A 12,670-nucleotide genomic window follows, 5' to 3' on the forward strand; every position below is an offset into this window, starting at 1 on the left:
TCTATTTTGTTCCACATCTTTCTGATTCAGTTAATAATGGTAAATAATTTGCTCCTGTTGAGCAGCTACTTTAAAAAATGAATATATAAACTACTACAAATTGAATGACTCAGCAGCCTCACCGAGATCATTCTATAAGGTTTTCCTTCAAACCCCTCTACTCATATTATATCATATACTAAGTCCCAAAGTCCCTCTGTTATCACTAACTACATAAGTTTACATATAAAACTTACCCAAAGACTCGATGTTCTGCTTCGTACCATTGATAATCTTGTACCAATGCAAACTATCCTGTGTATAATTTTCCTTAGAGGCACCACATTTTAGGGTCACAGTATCTCCTATTATTATGAGATCTGGGCCCCAGGCATCAAAAATCTCACCTTCATTCACATCTAGATGTAAGAAAATAGAAATAAAAATTACTACACATATTTTAGAAAGTAAATATTTAAATATCGGAATATAACACAATATCACCTATATAAATGAAATTATAATTTTTTTGTACACCTGTTTTTACCTCAGATTAGGTACATGAAAGACAAAAGTAGGTAGAGTTCATTTTTTGTCTGTTTACATAATAAAAGTTGTTTAAAATCTAAAAAGTGTATATAACAAAAATTATTAAAATGCAGTTTCAATCATTTACATCCTATATATTTTTAACCATACGAGCTATAATAATGAAGATATTGAAGATTTAGATTGTTATAGCCAAGTCCATCAATGGTGAGAATCTCTAACATAGAAATGTCACCATGGTGACTGTGTTTGTTTTGCTTTTTAAGCTGCAAAACTGTATGGTCATTAATTATATTGATCAGGATGATAATGAAGATGACTACTGAGATAAGAAAAAAGTGAAAGAACAATCATTCAAGGAATAGATTATTAAGGGTGGTGGTTTGAAAGCCTAAGCCTTGAATGCCCTCATATCCCCAAGCTGGAAGAAAACAAAATGTGATGGTCTACAATGTCCTAATCCCCTAAAACTCATCAATAATATTACAGTGACTGACCATTATTGTTAGTTGAGGTGTGCTCTTTCTCTTCAACTGTATTTCATCTTGCTAGATGGTATTACTGTAGCAGTTACAAATACTAACCCATCAACGAGCACACAATGGCTAGTTTATTATATTCCCTTGCGGACAAGTAGCATACCCAATCTCTCACACCCACTGCTTATGATGGTTTGAAATAAATTAAGTGCTACTTTCAAGTCTTACATACAGCATACTTGATATTCAGTATTAAAATTGTTAGGTCATGGGAGGAGTGGTTTGAGAAGGAACTTGCACACAAGCACTCAAGAGGTAGACAAGGGAAAAGAAAGGTTAACTAAATAAATCAGGATCTTGAAGCACAAGAGTTTGAGAGGCAACAGAGAAAAGAGAAAGAAGTCTACCTGGATACTGAAGAATGGAGTGCACTAATTTATGACACCTAGGCAACTGTGATGAATATAAAATATAGAAGAGGCAATAAAATAAGCAGCTACAAAACTTGTTTGGAATAATATTGTGAAGTAGTGAAATAATTTCACATATTCCAAACAACAATAAAAAGTAGTTAGCAGGACGTAAAATGTAAAACCAAACACTCTTGAACATGAGATACATTAATGACATCCAATTGTCCACATCCAATCTATGTCAAACTACAAGGCATGTTTTTAAGTAAGGACCATGATTTTCAAACACCACATTTATTTGCAGATTCTACATACTTTACTCTATTTTTCAACACAGCTGCCAAGTTTGTTTAAACACTTATTCTACCTTACAACTAAGTTCTGAATACCCTCTTCATAGAAACTTGCCGCCTGCTCTGATGACCAAGAGTTCACGGCCGTTTTCACTTCGTCGTCATCGGGTTGTTTCCACTGAGGTGATGTTTACGGTGGCGGAACAGATGGTAATCACTTGGCGCAAGGTCAGGGCTGTAGGGTGGGTGGTCTAAAACTTTCCATCCAAAAGAGTCCAATAAACCTTGGGTCTGAGCTGCAGTGTGAGGCCTTGCATTGTCATGGAGAAGGACAATTCCCGTTGTCAGTATGCCGCGTGTTTTGTTTCGTATTGATCTGCATAGCTTTCTCAAGGTTTGGCAGTAGGCTCCTGCATTAATAGTGGTTTATCATTGCATGAAGTCAACCAACAAAACACCATGCCTATCCCAAAACATGGACACCATGATCTTGCACTGAGACAGAGTTTGTTTGGCCTTCACCTTTAAAGGCGAATGTGTGTGTCTGTTGCTTCGATTCGGGCGTGATATGCGAAACCCATGTTTCGCCTCCCATTACAATCCGACTCAACATGTCGTCACCTTCCTCGGCATAAAGAGTGAAAAACGTCATTGAACACCCAAATCTTTTGTTTTTGTGGTCCTCTATTAGAAGTTTAGGGACCCAACTGGAGCACAGTTTCCTAAAGTTTAGGTTTTCAGAAACAATTTTGTAAAGGGCTGACCTAGACACGTCAGGAAAGGCATTTGAGAGAACTGTTATTGTGAAGCGTCTGTCCTCACGAATCTTCGCTTCAACTAAAGCCACCAAATCGTCTGATCAGAGATGGGCGACCGGAGCGGGCCTCATCATGGATGTTGTCACGGCCATCTTTGAAGTCTTGCACCCACTTACGCACTTTGCCTTCAGTCACAGCATTAGCACCGTACATGTCGCAAATCTGTCAGTGAATGTCTGCAGCAGACAGGTTCCTTGCCGACAAAAACCGTATCACTGACTGGACCTCGCAAGGGGCGGGCGAGTCGATAACTTGAACATTTGAGCAAGCACAGAACAGAACCGTACAGGTTAGCAACAGAGCTGCAACTGAGCACCATTGTTTCCGAGGCATGCCGGCACATGATGCATGTGCTCATTGCGAAGTGTGCGCGAACTATTAGTGTCTACAACAAAACTGCCCTTACATTAAAAACACGCCTTGTATATGCCAATCAATTTAAGCTGCAGGATGATCACAGCACAACTACACTAGGGAAAATGGAAAACACAGTATCACAAAGGGATGAGCTGTTCATGCTAATACTGGAGATATGAAATGGTGCCAGCTAGGTATGTAAATTAAACTGGTTTCAGGCCAATCAAATTGTTGATAAGGCTCTTCCCACCTGACTGATCATGGATGAACAATCTCTTGTATGCAAAGAGCTTTGTTGAAGTGTATTCTATGATGTGAAGTGTTTGCTTGCAAAATGTGCCTCATCAGTGAGTATGAGTAGGATATCAACAACTGTCACCATTTGAAAGGGCCCAGGTAATTGGTCTACATGAGAGTGCAGTTGCAGAAATTCAAGCTACTCTGGCACCCCACATTAAGAGACAAACATTGGTAACTGTTTCCACGCAGCTGGCTTATAACCCCGTGTCCCTGAAGTAAGTGTTCTCAGAACCCCACAACATTGATGTGTGAGGCTGTCCTGGTGTTGCGAACAGTCATGCTGGGCCAACAAATACCACAGTGCCATCTTCAGTGATGAATCACTGCCCCGTGAGTGGACGCAAGATCCTGTTCTGTCAGAGCTTCAAACGTGTAGTTTACATCATCAACAAGTAAGTGCGTGTAAAAGACCTTCAGTGAGACAGTGTCGTTCGTGTCAACTATTTAAACTGTATCATGAAACTAAAAACCAGTGAGTTAATAAACACTCACCGAGCTCGATAGCTGCAGTCGCTTAAGTGCGGCCAGTATCCAGTATTTGGGAGATAGTAGGTTCGAACCCCACTGTCAGCAGCCCTGAAAATGGTTTTCCGTGGTTTCCCATTTTCACACCAGGCAAATGCTGGGGCTGTACCTTAATTAAGGCCACGGCCGCTTCCCTCCCACTCCTAGCCCTTTCCTGTCCCATTGTTGCCGTAACACCTATCTGTGTCGGTGCGACGTAAAACAACTAGCAAAAAAAACACCACTTATCGTGGCTGCAAAGAAAGCGAACAAGCAGATGCGGAAGAGACATGCGGTGAAGAAGCATGCTGAGCATGGACTTATCAATAAAGCAATTGATCTTTCTTTTTCCAAGCTACTAATACTGACACTAAACTGATGTTTGTAGTGATCCTGGTATTCATTCATATGTTAGATGCTGCTTGCAAACAACATGATCTTGGTTACCATGCTAGTCAAACATGAACTGTGACATGCAGCTGATGAAATTCTGCTTCGTAAAGCTATGCAGCGTGTAACGTCCCCTAACACTAAAGTTGCTGAGGAGATAGCAGCACTTGTTGTTGCTGGTGTAATAAACGGGCAATTGTTGCTAGATGAAAGTATTAGAAGCCGAAGACAGCAGAGAAAGTCTAAAGACTAAACATGATTTACTAAAAAAAAAAAAAAAAAGTGTACACTAGCCAAAAATAAATACGATTTGTGTAACATATTGCAGTGTTTTTTGTTAATCCTACTCCAAGTCCTGATTAACAACAGAGAGGTAGAGGTTCTCTTCTATCATCATCATCATTATTACTACTGGCTATGAAGGCTAGTAGAAGGTTAAGCCTAAGGAGGAGGAGGAGGCTCAAGCTACGGCTAAGGCTGAAGAGGAGGAGGAGGAGGAGGAGAAGGAGGAGGAAGAGGAAATGGCTCAAGCTAAGGCTAAGTCTAAGGCTGAGGAGGAGGCTATAAGAGCTTAACCTTATAAAGGCTGAGGCAGGGGATAAGGTGGAGGCTAACGATGCAATGAGCATCACAATTACATCCAATAACTTACAGGAGAGAGAGGCCACACCAATCTTTTTCTTTAGAGGCTCACTGTGCCAACCCCAGGCATTACAGTCTGAGGGAGCTATTGACTTTCATATGAAATTGCCATTAGTGATTCCTGAGGGCATTATTACTGCTTACAGTATGTGGACAGGGTTCTCAACTCAGTGGTTGTCCCTTTGATGGTGACTGTTGCAAATGGGAAAGTTCAACAGGACAATGCCTGCCCTCACACACCAAGCATGTGTGGGACATGATGGGCAGACACCTGCACAGCTTCCCTAAGCCACCCTGAACTGTGGAAGAAATGGCCCTCATGGTGCAGCAAAGTTGGGCTGCAAGTCCGCAGGATGTAATTCAGGGCCTTGACTCCATACCGCACAGGATACTGGAAAGCATTACACACCCTATACTGACCTATGTCAGTGATGCTCATTGCATCATTAGCCTGCACCTTAGCCCCTGCCTCAGCCTTAATAAGGTTAAGCCCTTATAACCTCCTCCTCGGCCTTAGACTTAGCCTTAGACCCCTTCAAGGTGTGGCAATTTCAATTTTCTCTAGTGTATTAACAAACAATCCCTCCCCACCCATGGCATTGTAGCATGATGGGCCTTGTCCTACCAAAGACCTACAGATTACGAGATGACACGTGGGCAGTACGATGAATCCTCTAGGCCATTATTCTTGGCTTTCTAGACCAGGGTCACTATCTAACCGTCAGACAGCTCCTCAACTGTAATCACTTGGGCTGAGTGGGCCTTGAACCAGCTCTCAGATCCAGGTAAAAATCCCTGACCTGGCTGGAAATCGAACTTGGGACCTGCTAGTGAGAGGCAGGAAAGTTACTACTAGACCACACGCCTGGCATTCTAGTGTATTAGGTCATTCAGAAATGATTGTTTCTGCACCTGAAAGGCTGTCCTACTTTACATAGAAAAAGTCCTTGTTGATTTTTACGTACTACTTGCTGTTGTGCCCAGCTCAACACTAATATCGATCATTTTAGGTAATTTTTTTACATTTCATTCCCTTCCCTATGGGTGTCTTGCTCCCACTATGGATTTGACACTAATATCGGTCGTTTTAGTTAATTTTCTTACATTTCGCTCCCTTCCCTACGGGTGTCATGCCCCCACAGCGTTTTTCCAGACAGTACGTCATATGTGTACCAAGTTTAATTTGAGATTATTTTTAGTTTCATATGAAACTATTTCCTTGTGGCACCCCAGATTGTCTGGGAAGTAGATGATCATTTCAAACAAATAATAAAAGTAAGTTATAACTGTATCTATTTATGCGTCATGCTACAGATACGACGTACATGATTCCAACTTTCCTTGGGACTGTCACCAATCAGCCTAGGGACCCCAAAAACTGTGGTATCAACATTCCTCTTAGTCATTTTGGACATTTTCTTTCTTTACCCCTTCTGACCCCCCCATGCCAATGGAGGCTAAACTTTGACTTAAACTGTGGTATCAACACTCCTATCAGTCATTTTGGACATTTTCCTTTTTACCTCTTCTGACCTCTCATGCCAATGGAGGCTAAACTTTGACTTAAACGGCATTCAGAGTGCCATAATTCATCTCAGCATCCCAGAAAACTGTGGATTTGACACTAATATTGGTCATTTTTTATTATTTTTATGTTTACCACGTTCGGGTAAGAGGTATACTGAAACATATACACATACATCCATAATCTCTGTCGTTGTGGATATTCCTGTTCACCCCTTCTCGACCTCCATTCTGAACTACAACTTAAAAGGCATGTAGAGAGTTACAGTTCATTTTGGTAACCCCGAAAACTATGGATTTGACACTAATATCGGTCATTTTAGGTACTTTTTTTTAAAAATTTTTTCATTATTACATTTCATCCCCTTGCCTATGGGTATCTTGCCCCCCACAGTCATTTTTCAAGATGGTAAGTCATATGTGCACCAAGTTTGGTTGAGAGCTATGCTGGAACATACACACATTCATCTGTAAACTCGGTCATTCTGGACATTATCTTTTTCACCCCTTTAAACCCCTGTGTTGAAGGGGCTGAACTTGGACTTAAATGACATCTGTTGTGTTACTATTCATCTCAGCAACACCCAAAACTGTGGACTCTGCATTAATATCGGCTGTTTCATTTTATTTTTATACTTCACCCCCTTTCCACGCCTGTCCAAAGGGGTGTTATGAGTGTCTTACCCCCCACATATAGTAAGTCTAAATGTATACCAATTTAGGTTGACAGCTATGCTGGAACATATACACATTCATCCACAATCCTGACCATTTCGTACTCTTTTTTCACCCCTTCTCACTGGATGCTGATAAGAATATGGAAATGTGGCTCCAGAAACCATGAGTATCTTGGCAGATTAATGCTAGCTATGAGTTTAAAGTGTTTAAACAGAATCTCTTTTTAGCCTTGCCTACATTCACGCATGTGCCTACTTCAAACATCAGGCCTGTATTCTACTGTAGAATCCTCGAGCTGACGTCACCATGGTTATGGCCAGACATTTCTTCATCCAATTCCTAGTGTGGTGTGAATATCTCAATAACGGTTGGTTTTAGGGCCCATAGGCCCTTACCAAGTTTTGTTCTTCATGTTGTGAGGCTTAAAATGAGCTTTATCTCGTCCTTTTAAGACAAATTCCATATTTTGCCTATTATTAACATATGTTAAAGTGCCAAAGGGCCTAAAATCTAGGGAATGGAGAGGGCTGTTAAAATTTCTTGTAGACAGGGTTACCCGCTGGGTCCTAAGAGCTAAGTATATAGACTGGTGGATTTGTATAAGTAACGAACAAGCAGACAGACATTCTGCTTTATATATACAGTAGAGTCTTGCTCAACCGACCTTTGCTTCTCCCACAATGGTAGACTTAATTTGAACTTTTGGTGGAGACTAAATTCTGGGACATCCGGTGTGGAGGGTACAACCGTGGGACAAGTGCTAGCCTGACTGCTGGTGGTAGGGCCTTTTTTTTTTTCCCTCAAGGACAGGTACAGCGAATCTTCAGTCATTGTTCACTGTAGTATTGGTTGGGTGCAGATGTTACAATTTTCATATCTTCTGTGAGTATGGCGAGTAAATGGGAGAAAGTGATTGTTTCTATGGAAGACAAGTTGAATGCATTAAAGAGACTGGGCAAAGGGGAAACTGTTCAAAAAGTGGCTTTAGATTATGGTATTGGACATGTTACAGTGGAAGACTGGGGAAAAAAGGGAAGAAATTGAAAAGTGATACTCAGAGCAACAAGTGACGCACTGAAAATTAGAAAAAAATGAAAAAATTGTGAGAATGGAAAAGTAAGTAAAGGACTATTTCTTTGGTTCACTCAAAACTGAGAAAAGGGCCTGCCAATATGTGGCCCAATTCTGCAAGAAAAGGCAGTGTATTTCCAGAAGGAGTTTAATGAAGAAGACCCTAATTTTACTGCCAGTGCCGGGTGGCTTGATTGGTGGAAAAAACGGTACGGCATTGGGCAGCTTAATATCTGTGGAGAAAAACTGTCAGTTAAATCCGGTGAGGTTGTGAAATTTAAAAGGGAATTTCAAGAAATAATTCTTGCTGAAGGATTAACCAGTGATCAGATTTTTAATTGTCATGCGACTGGGTTAAATTTCAAGATGCTGCCATCAAAAACTCTCGCAGCCCAAGCCGAGACGTCTGCACCTGGCTACAAGCATAGTAAGGAAAGAGTTATTGTTCTTGCCTGTATTAATGTTACCGGGAACTTAAAAGCAAAATTGCTTATGATTGATAAAGCAAAGAAGCCTAGGGTATTCAAAAATATTTCTGTTAATGCTCTTCCAGTCCATTACACGAATCAGAAGGCTGCTTGGTTGTTTGTTGACATCTTTAAGACTGTTGTTGTTGTTGTTTTTTTTTTTTTTTTAATACACTGTTTGTTCCAGATGTAGAGAAATTTCTAGCTTCAAACAATCTCCCTAGAGAAGCTCTTCTTCTATTAGACAATGCTAAATCACACCCAAATGAAGAGCAACTTACAGTAGATGCTTGCTTGCTTGCTTGCTTGCTTGTTGTTTAAAGGGGCCTAACATCGAAGGTCATCGGCCCACTTACAGTAGAAGTGGTGACATCAAAGTCATGTTCCTCCCTCCTAACATGACATCATTATGCCAGCCAATGGACCAAGATGTGCTAGAAACATTGAAGAGGAAATATTGATGGAAACTCCTTTCATCCCTGATAGAGGAAATGACAATGGCAACGACATGATAGAAAAAGTTAAAACAAATCAACGTGAAAGACGTGGCATAATGGATAGCATAGTCTTGGGAAGAAGTTGAAACAACGACATTAGCAAAGTCTTGGAACATATTGTTGCGTGAAGTTGAACACCGAGAGGAGGTGGTACAAGAAGACATGGAAAACATTGTTCCCTTACTGAATTTCATTCCTGGCTGTGAGGATGCTACGATTCAAGATGTGAGTAAGTGGTATGCACAAGATCAGTTGTTTGAACTAAATGACCCTGATATTATTGATTTTGTGAATGCTAATGAAAATGAGGATGATGAAGAAGAAGAAGAAGCACGAGGCATAGCAGAACAAAAGGGGAAAACTATGACTCACAGTGAAAGATTAAGTGCATTGGAAATGGCATTAATCTATGTTGAGCAACAGCCGGTAGCAAGCACAAACGAGGTGTTGATTTTTTGTCAATGGTGGGATCTCGCAGCAAGAAAACATGAATCAGCAGGCAAGCAGACATTGTTGGCAATTTCTTTTCATAGGACATTTGGAATGTTTTCATTCAATACTGCATGTACTGTATAATTGAAATGATAATTCAATAAATAGAGTGCTGTAAAACATGCCATTGTTTTAGTAATACAGTGTAGCCTTCCTGTTTGTTTTAGTTCATTTTCAAAGTTACTCTATATTATCCCACATTTTCGATGATCCGACATACTCCAGGTCCCGTTTAGGTTGGATAATCAAGACTCTACTGTATAGATTGTGAAAATGGAGCTCATTTTTCTTTTGCTAGCAGGAATGATAAACTGGAGCATATGCAACTTGAATAGCTATAAATACAACATTTTGTGCTTGTCCCATTGCATTGTGTAATGAAGAGGGCCAAGTTTTGGCTAGTAAATGGGATTAGCTTTTCATGTCTTGAGACAAACGTGTCTTTCCCTCCTCATGAAAGCCTACATTGTATATGAAATACTAAGATGACCAGGGAGCCAAAGTTGAGCAATACAGTTCTGGAACACAGTGTTTTTTTATGGTATCTGTAATTTATATTTCGCTCCCTAAATCTTTCAGTATTTATGAGCGAATTAATAATAATAAAGTTCCTATATCCAAATAATTGCAATTCAAGTCCCTGGAGTAGTAGTAGTAGTTTTGACAGAAATATTTTTGAGAAATTATTGTAGACAACTTCGTATTTTTCAGTAATTAAGGATAATTTTATTCTCCCTCCCATGGAGTAGGGAAAATAATAGTAATCCACCAGCTGTAATAATAACATAACCACATTTCAGTTGACATCTGTAGTGTAGATACAGTATATTAGATAGTATACTGCCTGTTATATTCGTGTGTACCTTTGTGTATGGTAACCCTTTCGATACTTGAGCTTTTAACCACACGGCAGGTTTCATTTCTATTAGAGCATAGTAAGATAAAGTAGTACTAATAATAATCTGTCTACGTGTTTAACTTTGTTGGTAATACTTGAGTAGTTCTTGCAAATTTCAAAGTTTAGGCCTAATGGCAATTTTTATTTCTATTTGTGCTTAGTAATAACCTATTATAATTAGGATACATCTAAACATAGTTTAAAATTATTGTAGTGTATTGTAGTATCTGAACGTAGTCTGATCATAGTTTAAAATTATTGTAATGTATTACAGTATCTTATTAGAAATTAGTGTGTTTATTCTATTACTGTGAAATATTTGTGAAGTATAGTATCTGTGGTATCTGTAGTAACACTCTTACTAGAATTCTGTTGTAGTAATTAGACTTAACTGTGGTTTAGAGTTGTGTAATTCCTGTGTATTATTTTCTGTTTTCAGTAATTAACAGCAATTCTGTTAGGGTGTTGTAAGAAAAAAAATTTAAAAACTAAGTAGTGTTGTAGTGTAGTAGTAGCCTATATTAATTACCTAACTGTCGTTTGCTTTTTTGAACTATCCTAGACAATATTTCTTTCCTTTCATTTTTATTTTGCACAGAATGTTATCCTATTTTCCATTTTATACACATTATTCCATAAAGACTGGCTAAAGGGGTGTAAATGTTGTAGGAACTGTCAGTGGGGCAAGGCAATAAGGAGTATGAGGGAGGAGTTGGAGAGTTTTAGGGAGAAAATTAGGACTCTCTCAGAGGACAGGAAGGAAAGTAGGCCTCCCTCAAACAATATACAGGATATAGTAGGTGTAAAAGAGTGATGGGAAGGAAAGGGGAAATTGTAGAAGACAGGTGGTCTAATATTTTAAGGGGAAGGAGATTGCAGGCTAAGGGCTCTATTCAGGATCAGAATTCAGGACAGGTGTCTGTGAGAAATCGGTACGAGTCACTGCAGGTACAACAACCGAGGGAAGATGAGGAACGGGGATCTGTTGCTGAGAAGTGTGGAAGTAAGAGGAAGGGAGAAGGTAGGAAAGGGAAATGTGGAGTAGTGGATAGGAAAAGACAAGTGGAACAGGGTCATGGGAAGGAGAAAAGGGAGGAGGAAATAGCTTCTGCAACAGTGAGAGAAGATAGGGCTGACCCGGAGGGGAGGGGATCAAATGAGATGGGTAGGGTTGAGGCTCTGGTCATGGGGGATTCCATGGTGAGACATGCGGTGAAAGAGTATGGAGGAAAGAGAACCAGGGTAGAGTTTTATCCAGGAATTAGGCTGAGGCAGATGTTGAGGAAAGTAGAAGAGAAGGAAGAGGGAAAGGAGAAGGTGGTAGTGTTTCACGATGGTATTAAAGAAGTAAGATAAGCAGGTATAAGTACCTACATAGTTGGGGGTGTGTGGGATGTGGTAAATGCAGCATGGGTAAAGTTTAAGGAAGCGGAGATTGTTATCACTGGAATACTGTGTACGAGGGATACTGACTGGAAGGTGATTGGGGATTTAAATGCGACTATGGAGTGGGTATGTGGGAAACAGAGTGAGATTTCTAGATCCTAATGGGTGGGTAGGAGATAGAGATCTGCACTCAGATGGCCTTCACTTAAACTGCAGTGGTACACTTAAACTGCAGTGGTACATATAAGTTAGGAAATTTGTTTAGATGGGTTATAGACAGGTACATTCAGGGAAATGGGGTGTCCTATGGAGCGGTGATCAGGGTACAGGAAAATGGAAATCAAGTAGGGATGACATAAAAATGTTAGTGCTCAACTGTAGAGGTATTGTAAAGAAAGGAATCGAATTAAGTAATTAATTAGGTATATATATTTACCAGATATTGTAATAGGAGTTGAATCATGGCTGAGAAATGATACAATGGATGCAGAAATATTCTCATGGAACTGGAGTATGTATTGTAGAGATCGGATAGGAATGATAGGAGGGGGAGTATTCATTCTAGTGAAAGAAGAATTTGTAAGGTACGAAAAGGTTAAAGATGACAAACATGAAATTCTAGGCGTAAGGCTCGTCTCTAAAGATAATACGCAACTTGATGTCTTTGGAGTGTACAGACCGGGAAAGGGTAGCGTTGACGCTGATTCAGAATTATTTGATTAATCAGCTATGTTGGAAACCATATGGAAAGGAATGTGATAGTAGCAGGTGATTAGAATTTGCCAAATGTCAATTGGGAAGGTAATGCGAACAACAGGAAGCATGATCAACAAATGGTAAATAAGTTAATATGGGAAGGGCTGTTGATTCAGAAAGTGATGGAACCAACTAGAGGGAAGAATATTTTGGATGTGGTGCTGGTAAAACCAGATG

General features: G+C 39.9%; 1 protein-coding gene across 1 annotated transcript in view; it reads right to left on the bottom strand.

The window, feature by feature from the left end:
* Window positions 1–12,670, bottom strand: part of LOC136866089 (vascular endothelial growth factor receptor 2) — a 254,837-nt gene that overhangs the window by 187,955 nt on the left and 54,212 nt on the right. Inside the window, exon 7 of the mRNA XM_068226603.1 lies at window positions 237–398. Within this exon, the coding sequence (XP_068082704.1) occupies window positions 237–398 (162 nt within the window). The remainder of the gene's footprint in view (window positions 1–236; window positions 399–12,670) is intronic.

The sequence above is a fragment of the Anabrus simplex genome, chromosome 3 (assembly GCF_040414725.1).
Source record: "Anabrus simplex isolate iqAnaSimp1 chromosome 3, ASM4041472v1, whole genome shotgun sequence".
NCBI lineage: Eukaryota > Metazoa > Arthropoda > Insecta > Orthoptera > Tettigoniidae > Anabrus > Anabrus simplex.